We start from the raw sequence: 19695 nt of genomic DNA, 5'->3' as shown, positions 1-19695 counted from the left end.
TTTCATATGATTTCAAAACACAGAAGCACATACAAATCCTTTAGGAATTCTGCTGTCCATCAGAAACACTGCCTCAAAGTTGTATATGCCTTTATAAAGATGAAATATATTAACCTGTACTTCCCATGAAATATTTCTATCATGTCGCATACGAAAGTATAGAGAAGAAAATATTTTCATAAACACCTCAAAGAAAGTATATATTAAATTAAATTTAATAATGTTCATTTATTTTCAATGCAAAGATATTCTATGCCTTATGAAAATACCTGTACATATGCCGTGTGTATAGCTGGCTCCGTAGGGATCAGGAACAATTCACTACACAGGGTGAGAGACTTCTCCAGCTGTAACTCTGGGACCTCGGGACAAGGAGCCCACGTGGGAATGGGACAGCTCCCTCTGGAATGGGTGAACAACTCCCTCTGGATTGGGATAGCTTGTTCTGGAATGGGATAGCTCCTTCTGGAATGGGATAGCTCCCTCTGGAATGGGATAGCTCTCTCTGGAATGGGGGAGCTCCCTCTGGAATGGGCAAACTCATTGTGGAATGGGATAGCTCCCTCTGGAATGGGTGAACAACTCCCTCTGGAATGGGATAGCTCCTTCTGGAATGGATAGCTCTCTCTGGAATGGGTGAACAACTCCCTCTGGAATGGGATAGCTCCTTCTGGAATGGGATAGCTCTCTCTGGAATGGGTGAACAACTCCCTCTGGAATGGGGGAGCTCCCTCTGGATTGGGTGAACTCATTGTGGAATGGGATTGCTCATTCTGGAATGGGATAAATCCCTCTGGAATGGGATAGCTCCTTCTGGAATGGGCGAACTCATTGTGGAATGGGATAGCTCCCTCTGGAATGGGATAAATCCCTCTGGAATGGGATAGCTTGTTCTGGAATGGGATAGCTCCTTCTGGAATGGGTGAATAACTCCCTCTGGAATGGGATAACCCTCTGGAATACGTGAATTCATTCTGGAATGGGACAGCTCCTTCTGGAATAGGTGAATTCATTCTGGGATGGGATAGCTCCTTCTGGAATGGGGTAGATCCCTCTGGAATGGGATAGCTCATTCTGGAATGGGATAAATCCCCCTGGAATGGGATAGCTTGTTCTGGAATGGGATGGCTCCTTCTGGAATGGGTGAACTCATTCTGGGATGGGATAGCTCCTTCTGGAATGGGTGAACAACTCCCTCTGGAATGGGGTAACTCCCTCTGGAATGGGGTAATTCCCTCTGGAACGGGGTGACTCCCTCTGCAAGGGGGTGACTCCCTTCAGGACAGGTTAACTCCCTTTGCTTTGGCTCTTCCCTCGATTCCATGTGCACACACTACAGGAGAACACCGAGGACAGGCAGGTTTGGCTCACGGATGGAGGAAGGCTGTGATGGTGGCAGTAAATCTCCTTTTGTTGCTGCTAATTTAACTCGTTAATTTTTCATTTCAGACTCCCCATTGACATTGTTGTGTATTTCCCCCCCTGCTCCAGGCCCTGCTCGGGACATTCCCATGGGTGAGGCTTTCTGGGCCCCTGGGCTGGGTGCTGGCAAGGGATGGGCACAGACACAGCCCAGGAGCTGCAGGTGACCCCAGACCAGCCCGGCAGGAGCATTCCCAGCACAGGGCCAGGGACAGCCCCTCCTGTCCAGCTCCTGGGGCTGTTCCCAAGGGAGAATCCCAAAGCCCAGACCGGGCCCAGCTGCTGCTGCTGCTCAGGGGTGCCAGGGTCCAGCCTGGTTATCCCTGACAGCAAAATGGGAAAACACAGGGAAAGCCCTGCAGGGGTTTTCAGGGGATCCCAGTGCCCTGGAGCAATGGCCAGGGGCTGAGGGACAGCTGGCTCTGGGATCACCTGCACCATTCCCACCCAAAATCCCACAGCCCACGGGGATGTTCCCTTCTCCAAGAATTCCCAAACCTTCTCTCTCTCTGGCTGTGGGACCTGGGCAGCTGCAGGCCCAGGGAAGCCCCCACCCCTGATAATTTCCCATTTTCCCAGTGCCAGCTCACAGTTCCTACCCAGGCGATGGCAAACCAGGAAAGTTCTCAGCCAGTTGTTCCCAACAGCGACCATTTAACATCCTCAAATCCGGTCTCATGTTTTCCAAGGTATTTTTTAACACATCCACGTCTGCATCTGTGTTTGGTGGCAGTGCCAGCCCTGGGAGGGGACAGGGGGCTCCACACAGGGAGCAGGCAGGACAAGGCTGAGGGTGATGGGGCAGCTGAGAGCAGAGCCAAGGAAATCCAGGAAAAATCTGAGCAGGAAATGTCCAGGAAGTTGGTTTGCTGTTGGTAGTGAGCACTTGGAGTGTAAGGATGTTAAAGCCCTTCCTAAAGAGGCTCCAGGAGAGCTGCAGGACAGGGACTGGGGACAAGGGATGGAGAGACAGGACACAGGGAATGGCTCCCACTGCCAGAGGGCAGGGATGGATGGGAGATTGGGAATTGGGAATTGTTCCTTGGGAGAGTGGGCAAGCCCTGGAATAGAATTCCCAGAGCAGCTGTGGCTGCCCCTGGATCCCTGGCAGTGCCCAGGCCAGGCTGGAGCAGCCTGGGACAGTGGGAGGGGTCCCTGCCATGGCAGGGGTGGCACTGGGTGGCTCTGAGGTCCCTTCCCCTCCAGCCCATCCTGGGATGCTGGGACCCCTTTGGGAGTGCTGGGACCCCTTTGGGAGGCTGGGACCCCTTTGGGAGGCTGGGACCCCTTTGGGAGATTGGGACCCCTTTGGGAGGCTGGGACCCCTCTCTGCTGGAGTTCAGCCCTGATTACCTGATGCAATCACAGATGCCTCTGCACAGAGCTCTGGGGGATGCAAGGGCAGGGAATGCAAACCCAGGGAAATGAACCCCCCAATGGGATCAGCCGAGGGCAGGGCTCAGGGGAGGCCCCGCTCCCAGGGGATCAGGGTGTTTATTCCGTTTATTCCCAGGAGCTGCCCTGGGAATGGGTGAGGGATGTCCTGCTGGCACCCCTGGCCAGGCAGAGCCTGTCCCACAGCAGCGGGGATGGGGACAGGTCCCCAGATGGCTCAGGGGGTGACAGAGCTGCGGGGTCAGCACCCACCCTGGCAGGGTTTGGCCATAAACAAACACAGCAAGCCCCACCTCAGCTCGAGGAAGAATTTCTTTCCCTGGGGTGGCAGGGCCCTGAGCAGGGTCTGGGGTTTCCCTCTCTGGGGACATCCCAACCCCACCCGGACACGTCCCCGTGTCCCCTGCCCCAGGCTGGGCTGGATGGTGCCCAGAGGTCCCTGCTGTGATTCTGTGAACTGGTGGCATTCACAGTTAGAACTCCCAAAGGAAACTGGGGATGCTGTGCCAGCTGGAGCTCCCTGCCCGTGCCCGTCCCTCGCCATCCCTCTGGAAGTGCCCGGCTCCAGGGCAGGCCCCCGTGCCCACACAGCTTCCTGGGCAGCAGCTGGGGCACCACACGGACCCAGGGACCCACGGGGAGCTGGCCTGGCCCTGGAGCCACGGGTGGGCACAGCTGTGGTGCCACCGGGGCCAGGCCCTGGCAGTTCCCCCACCCAACCCCAAACGGCACCGTTTGCAAATCCCGGAATTTCAAACCAAAAAGAAATGAACCCCCCCCCCACACACACACACACACAAAAAAGCTTTTAGCCAATCCTCTCCCTGGCTGATTCCAGCTGATGTAGTGGAAGTGACTGACTGGCACCAGTCCGGGCACTCCTGGCACTGCCCTGTGTCCCTTGGGTGGCGGTGGCTGTGTCCCCTCCCTCCTCCTCCTCCTCCTCCTCCTCCTCCCCGGGCAGGGCACTCTCATCACTTCGGTTTTCTACCTGTGAGTACTGTATCCAGTTCAGAACCAACAGCTTCCTTTAGTAAAGATTTTACCATTTTATAAAAGACATGTTTAATTATGATGGAGATGGCTGTATTGTAATTAATATTTTGAGATAATTGTGATTTTGAGCTTAAATTATATACAGAAATGGTCATTTTTGTATGTGTTCAAAGATTGCTATATTCCAGATGACTGTACTTTTCAGTTGAATTCCAGTATCCATGTAAATAAAGCTGAATGAGGAAATATTTACTACTTTATTAACATAGATTGTGAATGTACTTCATGTTTTTTGCAGTATAAAGACTTACTGAACTTGAAAGCTGCTTCATTTTATGTGCAAAAAGGTACTTCAAAAATTCTATTTTAAATCTATTGATTGAGTGCAATCAGCTCCTGTCCCCTGGCACATGCAGGTTGTCCCCTCCCCGTGCTGTGGGGCTGCTGCATTTGGCAGCTGCTCTGCAAAGAGGGAGCCCAGGGACTGAACCGATGCTGTGCAGTGCAGCAGAGCCATTTTCGGCTTTGCTGTACCCACCTTTTTCAGTATTTCCAAAAAAAAAAAGTGTTTTGAATAACATTAAAAAGTCTCTTTATTGTATAAATAATAAAAACGTCACCTTATTGTAAGGCTTTCGGGTGGTTTTTGTTTTTTTCCTGGCAGAAAGGACCTTTCAGAGGGTGGGGAAGGGTGGAATGAGCCTGGAAAATTGGGCAACTCCCAAACTCCCTGGCTACAGCCAGGGGAGACATCAAATATGGAAAGGGAGCGATGGGAATGGGGGAGAAAACTCAGGTTTGGCAGCTGTGGGGGCAAATGTGTGGAAGGATAAATGCATGGAAGGAATGGATGAAAGGACAAAATGTATGGAAGGACAAATGCATGGAGAATGAATGCATGAAGGAATGGATGAAAGGACAAAACGTGTGGAAGGACAAATGCATGGAGAATGAATGCATGAAGAAACGGATGAAAGGACAAATGCACAAAGAACAAAATGAATGGAAACAAAAGGGGGCAGGGGTGAGGGCAGCAGCAGCTCCATCACCCAAGGAGCTGCAGAGTGGCCCTGGAGCTCCAGGTGTCCCCTGCTGTCACTGCACACAGGCCCTGCCATCTGCTGCCCACAGGACAGATCCTGCCCTTCCCATGCCCACTCCCAGCCCATTCCCTTCCCCATTTCCCTGCAGCCAGGACCAGGTTCTGCTCCCCTCCTTGGGGACACAGGGAGGTGCAGCTGGGCCTGAGCCCCCTGAGCCATCCCTGCTCCAGCTGGAAGGCAATTCCCACACCTGGGCAGCTGAGGGTGTTTTATGTTCATTTGGACACGTTCAAAGCCTGGGAATTTTAGTGAGGAACAGTAAAAAATCCTGCTGTGCTACAGAACCTCCAGGGCTGTGTGCATGAGACCCTGAGGGGCTGGAGAGTGTCCAGGGAGGGAATGGCCTCAGGGTGGACACCAGCAGGAATTTCCCCATGGAAAGGGGGCTCAGGCCTTGGAGGGTGGTGGAGCCCACCCACAGCACTGCTACATTAAAGGTACCACCTGCAGGACCTTTGGAAGTGTGTCTGAACAAGAGAAGTTCTCAATGTTCCCGTCTACAGAGCTCAGTTACAGCTTGAAAGACCCAAGGCAGACATCCAAGGGGAACATTTATTGTCTCAGCACAGCACCAGCCCCATCTTCACTCAGGTGAGCCCTGCACACAACCTGGGGCACCTCTCAGCACCTCACCCACACCAGGGGGCAGCTCAGGGGACAGCAGTGAAACAACAGAAAACAGGAATACAAACCCCACAGTGTTCCCTTCTGCCTTTGACCCACGGTGACAGCTCCCTCAGAGCCCAGCTCAGCTGCAGGGAGGATTGTGCCTGGCTGAAGGCAGCTTTCCTTGCTGTCCTTCATTACAAACAGTGTAAACAGAGAGGAAGGGATCCTGAAATCCCTGCTGGAACATGCAGAGGGCAGGGAATGTTTTGCAGCTGGGTCCTTAACACTGGGCAGACTCCCAGCCAGGAGCAGAAGGATGGAAGCAGTGGAGCCCAGGGGTGCTGGTGGGACAGGGGGGACCTGGCTGCTCCTGTGCTGCTGGAATGTGAAACTCTGCAGGTATTAGAGCAGTGCAGCCGTGCCCTTGGCCAGGCCAGGCTCAGTGGGAATGGCCAGGGCTCAGTGGGAATGGCCAGGGCTCAGTGGGAATGGTCAGGGTCAAGTGGGAATGCAGCTCCAAAGTTATTTCAGTACGGCAGCCATGCCCTTGGCCAGGCCAGGCTCAGAGCAGTGCCCAGGGCTCAGGGCAGTGCCCAGGGCTGTGCCCAGGCCAGGCTCAGGGCAGTGCTCAGGCAGGGCTCAGGGCAGTGCCCAGGGCTCAGGGCAGTGCCCAGGTAGGGCTCAGGGCAGTGCCCAGGGCTCAGGAGCAGTGCCCAGGGCTCAGGGCAGTGCTCAGGGCTCAGGGCAGTGCCCAGGGCAGTGCCCAGGCTCAGGGCAGTGCCCAGGCTCAGGAGCAGTGCCCAGGCTCAGGGCAGTGCCCAGGCCAGGCTCAGGGCAGTGCCCAGGCTCAGGGCAGTGCCCAGGCAGGGCTCAGGGCAGTGCCCGGGCTCAGGGCAGTGCCCAGGGCAGTGCCCAGGGCTCAGGAGCAGTGCCCAGGCTCAGGGCAGTGCCCAGGGCTCAGGGCAGTGCCCGGGCTCAGGAGCAGTGCCAGGGCTCAGGGCAGTGCCCAGGCAGTGCTCAGGAGCAGTGCCCAGGCAGGGCTCAGGAGCAGTGCCCGGGCTCAGGAGCAGTGCCCACAGCTCAGGGCAGTTCCCAGGGCTCAGGGCAGTGCCCAGGCAGGGCTCAGGGCAGTGCCCAGGCTCAGCGCAGTGCCCAGGGCAGTGCCCAGGCTCAGGGCAGTGCCCGGGCTCAGAGCAGTGCCCAGGGCTCAGGGCAGTGCCCAGGGCTCAGGGCAGTGCCCAGGCTCAGGAGCAGTGCCCAGGCTCAGGGCAGTGCCCGGGCTCAGCGCAGTGCCCAGGCTCAGGGCAGTGCCCAGGCTCAGCAGGGGATGCGGCTCCTCAGGTACTCCAGCACGGCAGCCGTGCCCTTGGCCAGCACGGCGGCGCGGGGCGTGCGGAACGGGTTCCCTTCCAGCAGCAGGCTCCTGCAAACAGGGCTGAGTTACTGGGATCAATCTCCTTGTACCCACACACTCAGCCACTGCAGGCACATTTCTGAGGCCTGTGAAATTCCTGGGGAGTCCCCCTTCGGTGCTGCTACAGGAGTTTGGGTTTCTGCTGAGCTTTGAGACAGCTGAGTTTTAATTTATGCTGATAAATCAGTGGGGGTGTAGAACACACCCCACTCCTTCAGCCTCTGCCAGCAGGAGCGAGAAGAGAACTTCTGGAACACAGAGACAGAATTCCAGAGTGGCTCAGGCAGGAAGGGAGCAGTGGGGCCAGCTGGTCCCACCTCCCTGCTCAGTGGGTGCTGCACCAGCAGTGTCACTGGGAGCCCAGGAAATGTCACCCCCAAGGCTCCACCACGAGCTTCACACAACCCCCAGACCCTCAACATCAGTTCTAAATGACGAAACAACTCCCACAATTCTCTGCAATATTGAGAAATTAGGGAAGAGATTATTGAAGAAACTGCCCTGTTCTACAGATGGCCAGAGAGACCCTTATTGGGCAAACCCAACACCCTTTCACTGGGTGCTTTTTCCTCTGGCAAACACTCCCTGAAGAATTCAGCACATGTGCTCACAGGCAGCCCCCCGGCCCCACACACCTGAGGCTCTCACAGTTGCCCAGCTCTGGGGGCACCTGGAGGAGGTCGTTGTTCTGCAGGTCCAGCGTTCCCAGCTTGTCCAGCCCCTTCAGCTGCACGGGGTCGATGGATCCCACCTGGTTGTTGCTGAGCAGGATGTTCTCCAGGGCTGGCAGGTGGTACAGGACACTGGGGAACACCTTAAATCTTCAGGAGGAGAAAGGAGGGATAGTCAGAAACAGGGCATTCAAAGAGGAGCACTTCATGGGAGCTCCAGCTCATTGAAGCGGCTCCTTGTTCTCACACCACAGGAAAACTGTGTCAAACTCAGCCCAGATCATTTCTTTATTGCATTAAAAAAAGTCTGAAGAGTTTCTCACCTATTATAAGCAAGATTTATTGTGTGCAGTCTTTTCAGTGCCTCCATTTCCTCAGGCAAGGCTGTCAGAAAATTGTTTCTGTTATCAAAGAAAGACAAACAACAAGCAGTAAACTTAGTCAGGGGTTTGGCTGAGAATTCCCAGATCAGCTACACAGTCTGGGGCCAGTGCACTGCCTCACAGCAGGGACCAGAGCATGCCAGGGACTCCCATTTCTGCCAGGAGGACACTCAAAGCCTGTCCTCTAAAGATTCCCAAGGATTCCCAAGCAGCCACCAACTGCACACAGCTGCCTGGAAATTCAGCTCCTTGTTTCCAGAGGAAAGCTTACCAAAGTGCCCAGACCCTGGAGCCAAAGTGAATCACTCCAAAGGTCACTCCAAAGCTCCCCAAAATCAATGGATTGAGCTAATCCTGACATAAACAAGGCCAGGAGCATTTCTCAGGAATCAGAGGAGGCAAGGTGACAACGAGGAGACATCTCCTGCCTCTCTTTCTGGCAGTGCAACACAATCTGCACCTTCCCTGTCCTAATTCCCAGGATTTTTTGGTGTGCTTTTCTTCTGGGGAGCTGTGGGAGTGTTCTGAAATAGCAACATCTCAGAACCCTTCTCTGGGTGAGGCAGGATCTCTCCTCCAGCACATCCCAGAACTGGTCCATTTCTTTTTGTGTCTTCTTTAAGCAAAGCCCAAATTCAGGCCACGTCCTACTCTGGCTCTGGCAGGGAGAGATTTTGGGAGTGACGATGATTTCAGTGCTGCCATCCCACTGGAACAGATGGCTGCTCTGGGGAAAGAGGCTCCCAGGCAAGGAGGTGCAACAACACACATCACCAACCTGAGATCCAAATGTGTCAGCTTCTGGAGCAGGCACAGCCCCGAGGAAATGCAGGAGATTTTGTTGAAGCCCAGGCTGACATCACAAACTGAGTCCTTCAGCTCCACAAGCCTGAAGCACAAAAGAAGATGCTCTCACTGTGGAAGCTCGTGGTTGTTTTGTAAGTTATTAAAAAACCTGGTTTATTCTACAAATCAAGGACAAGTTGTGGGTTTTTCTGAAGGGATTTTGGGGAGATCATGCAATGTCACCTGTGAGAGCTGCTGCTCCTCCAACCTTACATGTGGGGTAAGGCAAAGCCCAAATAATTTATCTACAATTATCAGATTGCATTTTCTCTCACAAACATTGCTACCAAAGCCTCCTCAGTAAATGCAGTCAGGAGCTGTTTCAGAGACCATGGCCCAGGTGACATCACTGCCACCTCCTGCCCCTGACATGTTTTAACACAGACTTTACCCACCTTCTTCTGCAGCCAAAAAACCTGATCAAATATTCCTATTTTTTTCCCATCTTTTGTTTCTGCTCCCTTGCTGTGCTGTTACAAGCTCTGGGAGCACCCGCTGCTGCTTGCAGAAGGTTATTTATTGTACTAACACATTTTGGTGTAAAGGTTTTCACAGCTCAAAAAGTTCCTTGTTAAACTCCTCAAACAGAATCTCTGGCTTAGCCCTGAAACAAAAGGCAATTAAATGAGAAACTCTCCTGTCTCCTGTCTGGATTGGCATGGAATGGAATCCCCCACACCCATCCCAGGGAATTCAGCAGCCCCTCACACAGTGACACAGCATGGCATGCACAAGCAGCAGCTCCCAAAACTGAAGCCTTTTTGTCCCTCTGGGATTGCACCTGCCCAAGCTGTCTGTGCCAGAGGTTGTGCTCAGCACACCTGGGAATAAACTGCCCTCAAAATCCAGCGGGGATGGTTTCTGGGGGCTCCCAGAGACACAGCAGCCTTCCCCCTGACACAGAGGGATCACTGGTTCCCAGCAGTGCCAGGGAAAGCCCTTCCTTGCTGGGAATCCGCACTGGGATCTGTGTGCACAAATAGCTCAGGGGACAACAGCAGCCTGGAAACCAAGGCAGGAGGGCAAACCCCAGAGGGAATGGGCTCCCAGCAGTACCTTGGGGGGATCTCCCTGAGCTGGTTCTTGCTGAAGTTCACGGTGGCCACGGCGTTGGCGCCCACGGCATCGAACACGGCCTCGGGGATCTCGGCAGCCTGCTTGTCACTGGGACAGGAGAGACCCCAATTAACCCCTGCTGCTAATCAACACGGCACTTCCACCCTCTTCTAGAGAAGAGCAGAACACAGGCAGCAGCTGCAGGAAACCCCCAGCGCTGCCCCATGCCCACAGTGTCACCAAACAGGATTTTTTTCCATTTCCCAACCCTTCCAGGTCCTTTAAAGGAATAACTGAGCAGGAACTCCCCTGCCATAAGATGATCTGGGACTTAGTGAAAATCATAAAGAGCTTCAAAGGTACTAAAAGCACCTGCTGGGATTCAGCTCTTCAACGAGTTACTGCAGAATATCTGATAAAACAAAAAAATTATTCAAACCCCACCATCTAAATCTGCCCATTCCCAAGCACAGGAATTGAAGGGGAAAATGCCCACATGCAGCAGGGTTTGTGGACAGCTTGGTGTGCAATGAAGGTGGGGAAAAAACCCACAAACATAAAACAGGACAGTGTTCTCACAGCTTCAGGAATGAGCAATATTCCCAAATACCTGTAGTCCAATAATTTCAGTGTGGTTATGGCGTGGATGTTGACCTTGGACTGGCTGGGAAGAGTCATGGCTGTCACAGGCGGCTCTTCATTGGGGCCAGGTCCATCATCTGGGGACACCAGAGGGGTGCAGGGACACAGCTGAGCTGCTCTGAGTGGCCCCAGGCAGCTGCCACCACCTCCCTCCAACCCTGCTCTACTCTGGCTCAAGACCATCAGATTCAGATTATTTCAACCATTTCCTAATAAAGGGTTTTTACCATCTTAGATTTGGGGGTTCTTTCAGGGTGAAGGAGGGAGCAGGGCTGACCTGGAGTTTGCCAAGCAGGGGAGGGAGCACTGGAGATGTGATTCTGTGAGGCTCTGCTCTGTGGGGTAGGAGGCTGGAAACTACAAAAACCAGGGAATTCCAACTGGAAATGATGGCCTAGAGCAGCTTTACCCACACTGGCACATCTGACCACAATTTCAGTTCTAGCATTAATGTTTACAAACCCCCCTCTATGAATTTCCTTCTGGTCACTCCCCACAATCCACATGAAAAAGCTCCTGCATGCCTGAAATGGGAATTCCCATCCAGCTGAGCAGGGTGAGTCTGGGTTTGTAAAGGATAATCCTCAATTCAGAATGTTTATTAACAGGATAAGGAACTGAACTATCACAGCAAACTGTTGAGTAAAAGAAATTACTACTGCAGGATAACTGGGAAGAACCCGGATTTAAACAACCATTGTCCCTAAACTCTAATTTACTTTGATTTCTTAGAATATTCTCTGTCACAGACATCTTTTGTGAAAAATCCTTTCTTTAGGATTTTTCCCCTTTCTGAGAAGCTGTGGCCTCAGCAACAAATGTAACCAATGATTATCTGCTGCTGTGGAATGCAACAGGTGCATCTGTGATTGGTTTTCTGTGAATATTTAGACTTACTGACCACTCATGGCAGAGCTGTTCTTGCTTTCTGCCTGGACACAGAACTTTGTTATTTAGATTCCTTTTCTATTCTTAGCTTGCTAGCATTCTGAGAGCTTTTCTCTCTATTTCTTTTTGGTATGGTTGTAGTGTAATGTATATCACAGAATGATAAATCAAGCCTTCTGAGCATGAGGTCAACATTCTCGTCTCTCCCTTCACCCTGAAAAACCCTTGCAAGCCAGGTAACAATTCTCTTTAAAGTGAAGGGAGGAAAAGCAACATACCTTGGATTTTGCTTCTCAGATATTTCAGCAGTTCCTGGGTGCCTTTCTTTAAAAAAGAAACAAACCCCAAGTCACCCAGCAGTATTTGTGCAGCTGGGGGGACAGTGCAGAGGGACAATGCCAGCACACAGGTGGAGCCCACAGCACTCCTGACTAAAAATCCCACTGAAAATCCCACAGCAGCTTGGGAACTTGCTTAGTTATCATTTCATTTATTCCAGCTGAAAATTTCTGATCCTGAATCACAGCCTCAGGCTGCACTTCTGTAGCTCCTTACGTGAAGATTTTTGCCACTTCCAAGAGCAAGTAACAAAGTTCCAAGGAGCTTAATTTTCCCTTTAAAAAGCTCCAGCACAATTTGCTGCAGAGAGCACATTTACAGGGCCAGTAAAGCTGACTGCTCACTGTTCTGCTACCTTTTTATGGCCCAAATCATCAACTCTGGGAAAATCGTGGCAGTTTGCATCATTTGCAGGGATTTTTAACAGCTCCAAAGATTTCCCTCAGTCCTCTCACAGCAGCTCCCAGTGGTCAGACACAGCTGCCACCTGCACAAACCTGTGGGTAGTGAAGCCCAATCTCCTCTGCACTGTTTGTTTTAGGGGAAAGGCAGGTTTGGGGTGTGATTTTACAGGTTTCAGAACCAGGGACTGACCTAAAGTGCTGGATGTGAATGAACATTTCTCATTCCAGCTGACACAGCCTAGGAGAGTGGGTGAACACAGAAGGATAAAGGGAATGTGGGTGATGGAAAGGAGGGAATCGCCACAAGGAGACAGGCAGGAAAAAGAGGACTGTGCTGAGCATGGCAAGGGAAGCCAACAGGGAACAAGCTGGGAAGTTGTGAGGGAAAGGTGAAGGTCAAGCTGAAATCTCAGTAACAGATGTGTGGGAAGGAAAGCAGAGAGCAGGGTAAAGCTCCAGAGCCAAGTAACAGCATGGGAGTTAACAAAAACAGAACAGAAATGAACTGGAAATTCATCAAGAACCAGGAATGGGGTTGGGACTGGAATGAGAGGCCTGAGGAAGAGAAGGTGAGCTGGGCAGGGCTGGAGAAGGGAAGAGAAGGATCTGCTGCTCCTCTACACTCACCCCAGTCCTTCATCTCAGTATCCACCTGCTCCAAGCTGTGCCTGGGGAGCCCTTAACCTCCTCCACCAATTGCTCCTCTAAACCAAGTGGAAAAAACCCAGCCAGGCAGAGAAAATTGAGCCACATGAATTTACAGCGTTGGTGATGGATGCAGGCAGCACAAACAGAGCGTGGCCTGAGGGGCTGCTCGTGCCTGGCCTTTGCCCCAGGTGGGAAACACAGCCCAGCAGTGACAATGGCAGCTGAAGCAGCAAACCCTCAGTAATCCAGGAACAGCACAACTCCAGCACTCCTGACTCAGACTCCTCTCCAGGAGCACTTTGGACAAGTGCTCAGTAACTCAGGGCACACTGCTCCCTCAGCCAGGCACACCAGGGCTTCCCTCTCCTGACAGATGTTACACATCTCATTGCCACACACACTTGTCAGCTCTGCCCAGTGCCTTGGGAACATTGATTTTACAACCCTGGCAAAGGCACAGCAGTAGGAATGTGCAGCACCACTGAGGAGAGGGGCCTGCCAGGGAAAACACCACAGGGAATTGTGCAGCAGGAGTGGTGCCCAGGCTCCAGCCTCCTGCTGCCCCAAGGACTCCTTTTCCTGGGAACAACTCACACCCTTCCCTTGCTGCCTCCCTACAAGAGAGCAGAGCACTGAATCCTAGAACCTTCATTAAGACAAGACTCAAAGCCCATCCCACTCCATCCTTGCACGGCAGGGACCCCTCCCACTGTCCCAGGTGCTCCAGCCCCAGTGTCCAGCCTGGCCTTGGGCACTGCCAGGGATCCAGGGGCAGCCACAGCAAATCTGGGAATTCTATTCCAGGGCCTGCCCACCCTGCCAGGAACAATTCCCAATTCCCAATATCCCATCCATCCCTGCCCTCTGGCACTGGGAGCCATTCCCTGTGTCCTCTCCCTCCATCCCTGTTCAAGTCTCTCTCCACCTCTCCTGCAGCTCCTCCAGGCCACACTGAGGTCACCCCAAAGCTTCTCCTCTCCAGGTGAACATTCCCAGCTCTCCCAGCCTTTCCTCCCAGCAGAGCTGCTCCATCCCTGGCACCATCCTGGTGCCTCCTCTGGACCCTGTCCAGCAGCTCCAGGTCCCTCCTGTGCAGATGCCCCCACACACAGCCAAACCCCAGTGCTCACCTGCAGCAGGTCTCTCCGAATGGTTCTCAAAGGATTTCCCTCCAGGGCCAGGAATTTCAGCTGAGGGAGGTTCCCCAGGGTGTAAGGCAACCTGCAGAGGGAAACAACTGATTGATTCCAAAGCAGCCCCCAGGGATGGGCACTCCAACCCTCCCGGGGCAGTTCCAGTGTCTGACACCCTTTTCCATGGGGAAATTCCTGCTGTGCCCATCCTGAGCCTGCCCTGGCCCAGTTCCCTCTGCTCCTGTCCCTGTTCCCTGGAGCAGATGCCCCGCTCCTCGGCAGGAGCTGTGCAGAGCCACAGGGCCCGACCCTGCTTGCTCCAGGTGCCCCTGCCCGCTCCTCAGGTGAGCCCTGCCCGGCTCCTCAGGGATTCTGCAGCCCCTGCCCGGCTCCTCAGGGATTCTGCAGCCCCTGCCCGGCTCCCTCAGGGATTCTGCAGCCCCTGCCCAGCTCCTCAGGGATTCTGCAGCCCCTGCCCGGCTCCCTCAGGGATTCTGCAGCCCCTGCCCGGCTCCCTCAGGGATTCTGCAGCCCCTGCCCAGCTCCCTCAGGGATTCTGCAGCCCCTGCCCAGCTCCCTCAGCCCCTCCCCAGCTCCCTCAGCTGCTCCTCCAAGTCACAGGCAGAACACAGAACATTTCGCAAGTCCCAGTTTGATCTCAGCAATCCCACAACACACAGAGGGCTCCTTCATTTCCTGACTGAGTCATTCCTCAAGTGCCCTTCCCACGGAAGGAAGGAAGGAGCTGCCAGCACCCAGCCCCAGCCCAGGTGCCACTATTACCTACTGATGTCATTGTTGGCCAGGTCGAGCCTCTCCAGTTTCTGCAGCACCGTGATCTCCTCGGGCACTGCCTTGATCTTGTTGTCCCTCAGCTCCAGCACACACAGGGAGCTCAGCTGCTTCAGATTCTCTGCATTCAGGATTTCTATCTGATTCTCCCCAGCGTGTAACTCCTACAGGAACAAAGAGCACCACAACTGTGGTAAAATTACTTTATAACTTATCTCCTAAGTTGTGACTTCAGCAGTATGATGATGGGGAGAATATGGATATTTTAATTCCCTTTCATCTGCCTACAAAATACCTGGATATAACCTGATTATGTTAAAAGGAAAAACAGTGTATATGATCCATAGTTACAAAGAAAAAATGATAACGAACAAAGTGAATTTCTCCAGAAAAAGTTCCCAGAGATAAAAAAAAACTGTTGCAGGCAATATTAGATCCAGCTTTCAGTCATTCCTCTCCTGAAGACTTTTTATTTTCCGAATCTGGAAAGTCCTGCAAACTCAAAAGGCTGAACAATGAGGGCAGGAAGAGAAGTTGCACGTTAAACAGAGTTCTAAACACAGAGCTGTCATCTGGTTTTGATCACAGCACCTCACCAAAGCTGGTGTTTAAAGTAACTGTCATTATTTCAAAGCTTACAGCACAGGCATTTTCAGCAGAGCAGCCATTCCGAGCTCACCTTCAGTAACTTGCAGGAGGGAAGCTCTGGCAAGGAGCGCAGTTTGTTTTTCCTCAGGTAAAGCTGCTCCAGGGATGCCATGCTTGCTAATTTAGGAGGGACTGTTTCCAGGTAATTTTTGGTACAATCCAGTTGCCTCAAGCCTGGGGAAATCAATGTCCAGTGAGAAACAGAGGAGAAGATAAAAATACCTTTCTACAGCAGCATAAATGTCCTGGGGTTTAATTTAAAATAAACACAACATTTTGCCAAACAGATTCTAGAAGTAATAACTCAGATTTAAAGATCCATTTTAAAACCCTGCACTGTATTGCTGAACATAAGCACAGCACTGGCTGTTTGGCATTTAATAACCCAAGGAAAGTGATTTACTTTTCATGGCACTGAGATCTGCAGGCAGCTCCTTGAGCTGGTTGCAGGCCAGGTTGAGCCTCACCAAGTTCACCAGCAGAGCAAAACTGGTGGGGATGGCCGTGAGCTGGTTGTTGGACACGTCCTGCACGTGGAAACAGAGAGAGAGATGAGAGGTGTCTGAAACATCCCAGGAGTGCTGCTACTGCAAAGTTAATTAGTGGCAGAACAGTAAAATTAGATTGCTGACAACTGGCACAAGTGTGAGAGAAGGAACAACTCCCCCAGGACTGACAGATCGCCGGGGATTTCAGCTTTCCCAAAATATGTCAAACCAAGAACACACTAAAAACAAACCCCACCATGCAGTGACTGACACTACAACAGCCACTGGAGTATTTGCCAAGTGCTGCTGCAGAATGCAGGGACTTTAACTAGCAGAGAAACCCTTCCCAAAGCCAGGACCAGGCCTGAAGCCGTGCTTTACCAGCTCCTCCAGGCTGAGGAGCTGCCCCAGCCCCTCGGGCAGCTGGCTCAGCTCGTTGTGCTGCACCAGGAGGCTCCTCAGACGCGGCAGCTGCAGCAGCTCCTCGGGAAGGCTCCTCAGTTTGTTGTGGCTGGGGTGGAAACGTGGAGCACAAAGGGAAAGGAAAATACTCAGGAGATTTTAGGAATGTAAGTGCACACAGAACATTTGTGTGCCACAGCCTGCTGGTCAGGACACTGCCCCCTCTAAAGAACAACTGACTATCTTTAATTATTTGTTCAAGAAGACTTTTAATCCTACTCTGAATTTACAACATTCCAGGTTTTTTGTTTATGTACTTCACACACGCAGTGGCAGCATAACCTCTCCTTGCGCACAAATTTACAAAATTACCCCACTAAACAGAAGATTCTGAACCTTCCAGCACAAACAAGATCTACACAGTTATTTACAATGTGCATTATTCATGACTGGAAATGTTTTATCCTCAGAACTGCCAGACTGAAGCAAACAAATGCAAATAAATATTTTGTGTATCATTATTCAGAATATCACTGCTTGCACCTTCCAAGCAATTGTGACTTTGAACATCAGTGAAAACAATTTCTAGAAACCCAAGGCCACCAGTTTAGATCCAAAATGGATAATGCAACAAATATATCATTATACTCTACAGTGAGTAATCTGGAATTAATTTTTTTGAAAGAAAGGTTGCTATCCTGCAATCTCACTCACACCCGAAAGTTATTGCAGCATTTTTCATGTCTGATCTGTAACATGGCCTTACCTGACATCGAGTTTCTGGAGATTTTCAAGTTGTCCTAAAGCAGAAGGAAGTGATGTCAGTTGATTGTCATGCACCTGGAAAAGAGAGGTTTTAGGACACAGTTACTTATTTGTACCTCAGAGGGGGTTTTTTTGGGGAAGAATTTCTCCTCAATATCCCATCTGTCCCATCCCTCTGGTAGTGGGAAGCCATTCTCCCTTGTTGTGGCACTCCAGGGCCCTGTGAAATGGATACAGCAGGGAAATGGAAAACAAATATCCAGGATAACATTTCCCCATGTCCTACAGGGAAGCACCCTCAGAGCACCAAGGGATCCCTGTACTCACGTCCAGCATGGTGAGGGCAGGCAGCAGCTGCACATCCTCCGAGAGGCTCTGCAGCTTGTTGGAGGCCAGGATCAGCTTGGTCAGGTCCGTCTGCTCCCACCAGCGATCGGCAGCTCCGAAGGACAGGTTCTGCTGGGCCTCCTCCGGCGTGTCCAGGTTGATCCTCCACACGTGCTCGGGCACTGCAGCACAAACACAGGCGTCAGCTGAACCCCGCAGGTGTCTGCTCCAAGATTTCACAGTCAGAGTGCTTTCTGGGTGTAAAACTATTGAGTGAGTTGGGCTGGAAGGGACCTTGATGATCATCTAGTTCCAACCCTTCTGCCTTGGGGAGTGACATATACAGAGACAGATAAATATATATGGATGCATACGGGGATATATGTATGTGTGTACATATATAAAAACATACATCTATACATAGATACATATACATAGAGAGATAGATACGTGTATACATGCGCACATATGTATAATACACACATCCCAATAGCCACTCTCCAGTCCATTGTGTTCCAGAGATATTTTTGCAGAGATATCAACAGAAACCGATGGAAACAAGCCGGAAACAGACACCAGCGAGCAGATGGTGCTCCCGGGAGCCGCTCCCGCCCCGCCCGCAGCCCGGCGGCTCCCGGGGCTCCCCGGCCCCGGCCCCGGCCCCGGCCCCAGCCCCGGCTGGGCTCACGCACCGTGGGTGAGGCCGCGTCCCGCCAGGTTGAGCTGCCCGCTGCGCCGCGCCAGCCGCAGCAGCCCCTGCGGCACCGGCGGCGGCTCGGCCACCCGCCCGAACCCCGGCCCCGCACCGCCACCGCCCGCCCGCGCCCGCCGAGCCGCCGCCATCTCCGACACAGCCCGAGCGGGACCGGGCCAGGGCCGGGGCTGGAGCCGGGGCCGCGCTGCTGCCGCTCGCTCGCTGCCGGGGCCGGCGCTGGAGCCGCCCTCAGCCGGAGCCGCCGCCCGCCCGCCGCGCAGGCGGGGCCCCGCGGGCGGACCCGGCCCAGCCCCGGTGCCGCCATTTCCCGCCCCGCGGTGCCGAAATGGAGCCCCGGAACGTGGCTGCTCGCGGTGCTGTACACGGACACGCGGGGAACAGCACACGGAACGGCGCTTTCACAGCAGTTTATTGTGTTTGCTTTCCCCCTTAGCCCTGTGCGCAGCTACACTGCAGCCTCCTGGGGGGCTGTGCGTGGCTGGGCTCCATGATCTCCAGGGTCTGTTCCAAGCTCAGCAGATTCTCAGGATGGTTTGGGTTGGGAGGGATCCAGCGGCTGAGGTGGAACGAAATTATATTCAAAGTCACAACAACTTGGAAGGTGCAGTGATGTTCTCATTAATCATACAAAATATTGCATGCCTTCACTGCCCCAGGCTGCTCCCAGCCCCAGTGTCCAGCCTGGTGTTGGACACTTCCAGGGATCCAGGAGCAGTCTCTGTGCCAGGACTTCCCCACCCTCCCAGGGAAGGATTTCTCCCCAGTATCCCATCCAAACCAGCCCATGGAACCAGCCCTGTGCCTGCAGATCCCACCAGCAGTGAGAGGAAAATGCTGATAAAGGAATGTGGCCCCATGTTGGACTGTAGTTCTCTTCACTTTGTGCGTTTCAAACACTCCCCTCTTTGAAAAATGCTTCTAAGAGCAGTTCCATTGGAATGAAAAGCAATTAGTGAAGGTTTAAGTACATTAGTCAAGTTTGTAATTCGGGAAACTCACTTCAGGCACTTGCTCTTGATTAAGGATATTGGCCTCATTAGTTTTTTTTACCAGTGTTCTTTAATCCCCCCACTTCTTTTTTCTCCTCTCTCGGTGGAGGCAGAAACACACAGAAAATACTGGGTATTTCAACTGATTATTTAAAAAAACAGTGGTGGTTAAAAATGGGTTTTAAAGACTTCAGAGGGTGAGTGCTCTGTGCCTCAGGGCCCCTGGTATAAACACTGTGTCACTTTCATTCAGTTTCAATGCTGTTGGATAGCTAAGGTCCACGTGGAACATTGCTGACAAATTCAAATCTGGAATTTAAATAAGCTTTTGGCAATTCAGTACAAGATACGGCATCAGTAATATTTCAGAAGTGGAAATGTGATATCTGCTAAGGGAGGACAGTGAGCATCTCCTACTTTATGAATCAGATGAGGTAGAATTTCAGCTGGATTAATAAATAAGGCTGGTTTCATTTACATTCAGGAACATTTATGGGAAATACATTAACATAAAGCAACAAACTCATCAGGAAATAGCATGATTTGTACTATGTAAACTGCAAATACATTTTTAACTCCTCTCTAATGAGAAATTCCCACCCCAAAAAAGGCTTGTGATG

General features: G+C 52.3%; 1 protein-coding gene and 1 long non-coding RNA gene across 3 annotated transcripts; one reads left to right on the top strand and one right to left on the bottom strand.

Annotated features, from left to right (window-relative positions):
* Positions 1–650: 650 nt before the first annotated feature.
* Positions 651–4447, top strand: LOC135450793 (uncharacterized). Its single transcript, XR_010441161.1, has 2 exons — positions 651–963; positions 1004–4447. It is a non-coding gene; the product is annotated as an uncharacterized LOC135450793 (long non-coding RNA).
* A 1007-nt stretch (positions 4448–5454) lies between these two features.
* On the bottom strand, positions 5455–18275 carry LRRC40 (leucine rich repeat containing 40). 2 transcript variants are annotated; one of them, XM_064719271.1, is made up of 16 exons: positions 18064–18275; positions 17372–17553; positions 17046–17119; positions 16259–16388; positions 15793–15916; positions 15421–15563; positions 14733–14905; positions 13947–14037; positions 11704–11749; positions 10506–10614; positions 9896–10003; positions 8772–8882; positions 7934–8011; positions 7575–7760; positions 6841–6948; positions 5455–6711 (listed from the first exon to the last, which is right to left on the bottom strand). In XM_064719271.1, the coding sequence occupies exons 1-15, from the start codon at positions 18212–18214 to the stop codon at positions 6843–6845; spliced, it is 1812 nt and encodes a 603-aa protein (XP_064575341.1). In that variant the 5' UTR covers positions 18215–18275; the 3' UTR covers positions 5455–6711; positions 6841–6842. The 2 variants fall into 2 exon arrangements, with proteins under 2 accessions (XP_064575341.1, XP_064575340.1); XM_064719270.1 differs by having other exon boundaries at positions 5455–6948.
* Between the last annotated feature and the right edge of the window lie 1420 nt (positions 18276–19695).

Source organism: Zonotrichia leucophrys, chromosome 8 (genome assembly GCF_028769735.1).
Source record: "Zonotrichia leucophrys gambelii isolate GWCS_2022_RI chromosome 8, RI_Zleu_2.0, whole genome shotgun sequence".
NCBI classification, from domain to species: Eukaryota; Metazoa; Chordata; class Aves; order Passeriformes; family Passerellidae; genus Zonotrichia; species Zonotrichia leucophrys.
Note: the sequence above shows the minus strand (reverse complement) of the source record. Positions and strands in the feature narration are given on the sequence as shown.

Bases quoted from the DNA above. Each gene is read 5' to 3' on its own strand.
- LRRC40 (XM_064719270.1), bottom strand. From the start codon at position 18,214: ATGGCGGCGGCTCGGCGGGCGCGGGCGGGCGGTGGCGGTGCGGGGCCG. The intron at 14,906-15,420 runs GTGAGCTCGGAA...TTGTTCCTGTAG, and splicing joins CCTCCTGCAAGTTACTGAAG to GAGTTACACGCTGGGGAGAA. The intron at 14,038-14,732 runs GTAATAGTGGCA...TTCCCTCTGCAG, and splicing joins GCCAACAATGACATCAGTAG to GTTGCCTTACACCCTGGGGA.